We start from the raw sequence: 5831 nt of genomic DNA on the forward strand, positions 1-5831 counted from the left end.
CCGGTTGCTCGCCTCCTTACCATCTCTCGCCGCTACCTTGTCGTTCCTCGCTGCCGTTAATCTTCTCCTGCCATCTACTACCGCACCTTGCCGTTTGTCGTTTCGTTGCCTCGCATCGCCGCAGCCGGAGCCCCCAGATCTCAGAGCATTTTACTCTCCTCTCCTGCTATCCTCTACCAGATCTGGATTCTCGTCGCTGGCAAGTCTTCTTCTCCTCCCTGCAAAAGTCTCTTACCGCTGGCCTTTTGGTACCCAAAATTTTTCACTCTGTAATTGGGTTTGGAGATCTTGAAACTCGCCGTTGTCTGACCATTGCCATGACCACCTCGTCTAGAGCGTTTTGCTGCCAGCCCGACGTTGTCACCTTCCCTCCTCTCACGATTCTCCAGGTTTGCTCCTGCTCTTCTCTCTCTGTTTTTTCTCATATGGAAAGTTATCGGATGCTAGTTGAGTGGGTGGCTCTGGTTTTGTGGAAGCCGGGTTTAGTTTGTTATGTCACGATGGATGCTGTCTCTTTTGGTTCCACTCTTCTACCCAGTAGTGGTATCATTGTTGACTTGGTGCGATGCTTTACTGCTCTATGCAGTCTCTTTGCTGTGGTATACAATCTTTTTCATAACGCATTGGTGCGTTCCTTTACTGCAGTATGCAGATTTCGTTCCGTTTTTGCTTTGATGGGAGTTGTTTTGATACTGTTTTCTTCTTCGTGGCAGATTGCTAAGAAAACTTTTATTTGTTGCATCCCTTTAGTGAATCTGGCCCGAGTGGACTTTCATAGTCCTGATTTCTCCATTTTGGAGTCTTTTCTCCTCCCAAATATTTTACTTGTTTTGAGTGTTACAGAGAGCATTATCTTGAAGGTTGTTCTGCTAAGAACAGGTGCGAGGATGTTAATTGTCTTTCGTTTAGCACTTGAGGTTGTTAACGATTCAGCATTAACGCCACCGGAGGCTTATTTCTATGTCTCTCTTTGAGTTGTTATTGTTGTTTAAGTTTTACCATTATCTCGACCAATCTGTGGTTCGATGGTTTGGTTTGTTTGGCTCTTTGTAACTTTGTGTATCCTCTCTTAGTAGAGGCAAAACTCATTTGATTTTAATGTAATCTTAGTTCGACCAAAAAAAATTATTGGAGAGCATTACCTTCAAGCCTCAAATATAAGGTTTCTCACACCTTAAAAATACAGTGTCTCTTGGAGATGCTCTAAGTTGTTTTTTATAATCTTTCAATGATTTTTTCCCATATGTTAAAACTTTGTATATTTTTTGTATACATTCTTGTTCTTTTTCTATTTTTTCTCCTTTTCTCTATTTATTTTATAATTTGTTACTGTTTGATTGTTTATTGAATATTTTTGTGTCTTATAGTTTTATAAATTTTTATTTTTCAATTATTTGAAACTTCTTAACTTATTATATTTCATATTTGCTTTTTCACTTGCATTAAAATTTAATTATCTTTCTTAGTTTGAAAATAAAGATTAAATCACTCGAATGATGCATTTAAAATTTTGTATTGTATAATATTTATTTGTTTATAATATTTTTAAATTTACGTAAATTTCAATTACTTTCTGTTTATGTAATGATAATTTTTAAGTAATTAATTCAAATTCAGTAATTTTATGTATAGTTAACGGTTGGACATATTAATATTTATTTATGTTTTTGAAAATATGATTAATTGTTTATTTTGTTTGTATATGTGAATAAATAAAAACTGATGTGGACCAATAATTTTATATATTAAACTTTTTGTATAAAAGTGTGAATTAATTGAATCATGAATTTTAAGGCTAGTTTTTTTTTAAGTGAAAAATAATAGTCATTTCAAGTGTGTGAATTAATTGAATCATTAATTTTAATTTTTTTTTCTGCTGATGTGAACACTAGATAGAAAAAAAAACTCTCTAATTATATAATAGATTTGATATCAATTTAGTATTTTTTTGTTTCTATTGCTCTTTCCTGTTTTTTTTTTTTTCTTTTCAGTGTAGACTTTAGAAACATGTTGTTATACTGTAATAGTTGCAATTTTGGTTAGATGGTTTTCTTTTTGTATACAGGCGACACAAGAAATTAAGTAACTGAAATTGAATTGCAAAAAAAGAAAAAGAAAAAGGATGTCATCCTGCAAGAAATTTAGATATTCACAAAAAATATCATGCAGGAACACTAATAAGACTAAGTTACACAAGATTATAAAGGATTAGCTGAGCATTCTTAAGTGGAGTTTAGATTCTTCTGCGATTATCAACTCGGGTTCTCTTGAAGTCAGGTTCTGTCTGTAGATGCTGGCTGCTCGGTTGTAACCTCTTTTGGTTACCACTTTCTTGAATCTTTACAATGTGACAACGAGATAATATTTTAGTCAAGAATCTAAAAATCAAGACTTCACTACAAACGGGGATAGGTTTTTTTACCTTATTGAGTTTCTCTCTGACAGTGTGCACTGTTTGATTCATTGAAGACGACGCAAAATACTCCTACACAATCCAGTTAAAACACCATTATCAGTTCTCTTTGTTACAAAGAAACAAAAGCCAAGATATTCTATAACGTGACCGAGATCTCCAAAGTTTAATGACACAAAAGCCAAATACTGTGAATTTCAAACACACAAAACACAGACCTGGTCAGATGAAACTCGAGAAATAGGAGCGTTTCTTCTATGGAATTGGTACTCCATCTCTCTTTGCCTAAAATACCAGAAAGAAGAAGCAATCTCTTATTCGCTTAACTCAATGTATTTTCTGATACGAGGAAAAGACCATTTTTATATTATTACCTTTGTGAAGAAAAATTATCCATTTGAGATAAAGCCGGTCCAGCCAATTTTGTAACTTGGGAGGTGCTCTTGGCTTTTTGGGCTGCTCACAAGATGGAACATATCAGACTTGTGAAGTTATGCTCAACAGTTCATATTGTCCCGTCCATGCTTTTCTAAGTTAAGAAAAATTTACTAACGCAATGCTATAAACAAACTCGAGGTTAGCTAACGCAACATGTAATGATTTAAATTTGATTAGAAAAACTTAAACGTTGTCTCTAGAACCAATGAAAACAAGTACATTACACTAAAAATGATTCACATATACGGTAATAACTTCAGCTTATGTTTTTTTGTGATTCCACTATAAGTACAATGAAATTGCTCATGCCACTTTGAAAAATACTGATTCTTAGTTGAGAGCTTTGTAAGTTCATAATCTACGGAAGAGACACAATTTCTATCCGATTTCTTTAATGATAGAATCTTTATTGTTATTGTGGGAAAATAGAAAGCTTACGGTTAAGTCTTGCAAGCACTTCTTTCCTCCTGGTTTCTAGCTTCTCCTTTGTGTCAGTGAGGCTCTCGAATTCGGGAGCATATGAAATCTGGAGCCGATTTCCCAAGAAAACTGATCCATCCAACTTCCTCTTTGCAAATCTATCAAACATAAACATAATCTCAATCAAACAAATTCTTCCTCTAGCAAGAAAACAAGTAATGCAAATTTAATAAACAAAAAAAGTTTTCAGCTTTTAGCCTAAGGAACTGAAATCCAGATATCATCACTCAAATGAACCTACTTAAGGCGTCTTTGTCGCTAAAAATGAATCAAACATAAACATATCTCAGCTAAAACAAAACGTTCATTCTCGAATCACGAGTAAAAACACACATTGCCACATGAAAAATCAAGCACAACTTATATCATCACACTATAAAGTCTCACAAACGGGAAAACAAAACATATCAACTCTAAAACAGAACAGTGATGAGTTTCACCACCATACATTACTTGATGATTGATTTCTTGAGTTTGGAACCAAATCAACAGGAATCTGATCATCAAAAAAAGAAAGGAAGAATCCCGAAACCTGGAATTAGTGATGAGACGAAATTTGATCCAGTAGACATCTGTAAAGTCCTCACAGTCTTCTGCATCCATAGGTTTACACCTAAATTCGAATCACAATGAACCAAATCAAACAAACATATAAACAACAAGGAACTATTCGAGAAACCCCAAAAAGAGCACTACTCACTCTTCAACCTCTCCGTAAGTAGTGAATAACCTCATGAGATCCTCACCACAACCCAAAGCTGGCACATTACGTACTACCAAGTATCTGAAAACCAACAAAACGTTTCAAAATCCGCAGAAAGAACAAAATCGATTAATTAAAACTGGGTATGTAATTCAATCAGACCTTGATTCGTCGCAGACTGTATAAACCCTAACCGCTGGAATATCCTCTTTGCATCGACCCATCTTCTTCTTCTACAATTCTGATACGTACTTTGAAAAAGGAAGATGAAATTCTGATCAGAGCCCACCACTAGTAGCAATGAATCAAGCAAAGGTAAAAGCAAAAATTTGGGTTCCAGAAAAATTGAGTTTTGGAATCGTGAAGGAGAATGCGATTACGATTTGGAATCCGCATCAAAAGAGGCGCGTTTCCGATTTGGAATCCGACGTCGTTTACCCCTTAAATTCCCGGCGTGCTCAGACCACCTCCAACTATGGGATGTAGTGGAGGGTTTTAATTTATTATATTAATGAATTTATTCATTTTTTTGGTTTTAGAATCTCTATTACATCCTTTCCAAATTTTATGGTCCAATAGTAGGATGTAATGAGGGATTCTAAAAATTTTTTTATAAGTTTTTAGATGCACAAAGGTCATTTACATTTACACACAAGACTTGGATCATTTATATCAAAACACTCCTATATCCACAGACTAAAACTAGACGAACAACTTTAATTTTAGTGTAACAATGAATGGGAATAGCAAATAACAATTTATGTTCATGCTCTCAAGATAACAAAAGCAACAACTGATATGAAGAACTAGAATGCTAAACCATTGAACTAATTCATACCAGATATTGATTAAACAAAATGATCAATGCATTTTGCGAACTAAAAATTACAATCCAAAAGAACATGACATTATATAGACTGTCGCAACATTCAGAAACAAAGGAATCATAAAGCATGTCCATTGAAAATGATCTCAATAATGCATGTCAATACTTTCGGCCGCAGAAATTTCAAATGATCCAATCATCAAAAATGAAAACCACATCTCAAAAATCACACTTTCAGCCGTAGAAATGTCAAGACAGCAACATATACATTTTTGACATTACATGAATCAGACAATACCTCAGCAGGAATAGCTGACTGAGAGAGACGATCCTCAGCAGAAGTGAGCCTAGTATCTTCACCAACTACTGTTTTCACCATTGTTTAGTGAAGAAATATCTGCAACAAGCAAACTCACATTCAATGAAAAAGATTGTAGCAGAAGAATATTCATATAATGTAAAATTGTGAGTGCAAAGCAGTATCTTTTCGAAAATCCAGAATCAACGAAACCCAGAGAAGGAACATTTCCTCAAAATCACATAATCCCAAATTGAAATTGAGAACCCCATCAAAAAAAAAAAAAAAAAAAAAATCAGCAAAATGGAAATTTGTAAAACCCAGAAACAGAATTGAATACCTAACGTATAAAAGGCTCTCGTAAAGGGTCACTTACCTCCTCCTCCTTTGGATTTTAGTAATTGTTTTGGAGATCGATCGAGTCGGGAACTTGGAGACATTTCACTCTTGTTTATAGACCACTCGCCGCCGCAGCCTCGGAAGATTGGAGAGGAGGAGCAGACGCCGCCTCAAATGAATGGAGAGGATGATAGATACGGATCTATCAAGAAGAAGTTAAAGGGGAGAAATGTAGAAATAGATTTGGAATCTCGATAGAGATTCAGAGCTTAGGTGAGAAGAGAAAAGAAGGAGATGAGAAAGAAGATTCTGGATTCAATCCATTTGTTTGATA

General features: G+C 34.9%; 1 protein-coding gene across 2 annotated transcripts; it reads right to left on the reverse strand.

Annotated features, from left to right (window-relative positions):
• Positions 1-2024: 2024 nt before the first annotated feature.
• Positions 2025-5831, reverse strand: LOC18027321 (RNA-binding protein 48). Of its 2 annotated transcripts, XM_006409724.2 has the most exons (10): positions 5535-5831; positions 5159-5257; positions 4197-4285; positions 4032-4115; positions 3864-3944; positions 3290-3429; positions 2788-2869; positions 2632-2698; positions 2423-2485; positions 2025-2338 (listed from the first exon to the last, which is right to left on the reverse strand). In XM_006409724.2, the coding sequence occupies exons 3-10, from the start codon at positions 4256-4258 to the stop codon at positions 2234-2236; spliced, it is 684 nt and encodes a 227-aa protein (XP_006409787.1). In that variant the 5' UTR covers positions 4259-4285; positions 5159-5257; positions 5535-5831; the 3' UTR covers positions 2025-2233. The 2 variants fall into 2 exon arrangements, with proteins under 2 accessions (XP_006409787.1, XP_024016847.1); XM_024161079.1 differs by lacking the exons at positions 5159-5257; positions 5535-5831 and adding an exon at positions 4415-4495.

Source organism: Eutrema salsugineum, unplaced genomic scaffold (genome assembly GCF_000478725.1).
Source record: "Eutrema salsugineum unplaced genomic scaffold, Eutsalg1_0 scaffold_10, whole genome shotgun sequence".
Taxonomy (NCBI): Eukaryota; Viridiplantae; Streptophyta; class Magnoliopsida; order Brassicales; family Brassicaceae; genus Eutrema; species Eutrema salsugineum.

What these genes read in the sequence shown, in the direction of transcription:
- LOC18027321 (XM_006409724.2), bottom strand. Translation starts at nt 4,258, where the DNA reads ATGGGTCGATGCAAAGAGGATATTCCAGCGGTTAGGGTTTATACAGTC. An exon ending in CTCGAGTTTCATCTGACCAG is followed by an intron (nt 2,486 to 2,631) that starts GTCTGTGTTTTG and finishes TGGATTGTGTAG; the next exon opens with GAGTATTTTGCGTCGTCTTC. An exon ending in TCAGAGAGAAACTCAATAAG is followed by an intron (nt 2,339 to 2,422) that starts GTAAAAAAACCT and finishes CACATTGTAAAG; the next exon opens with ATTCAAGAAAGTGGTAACCA.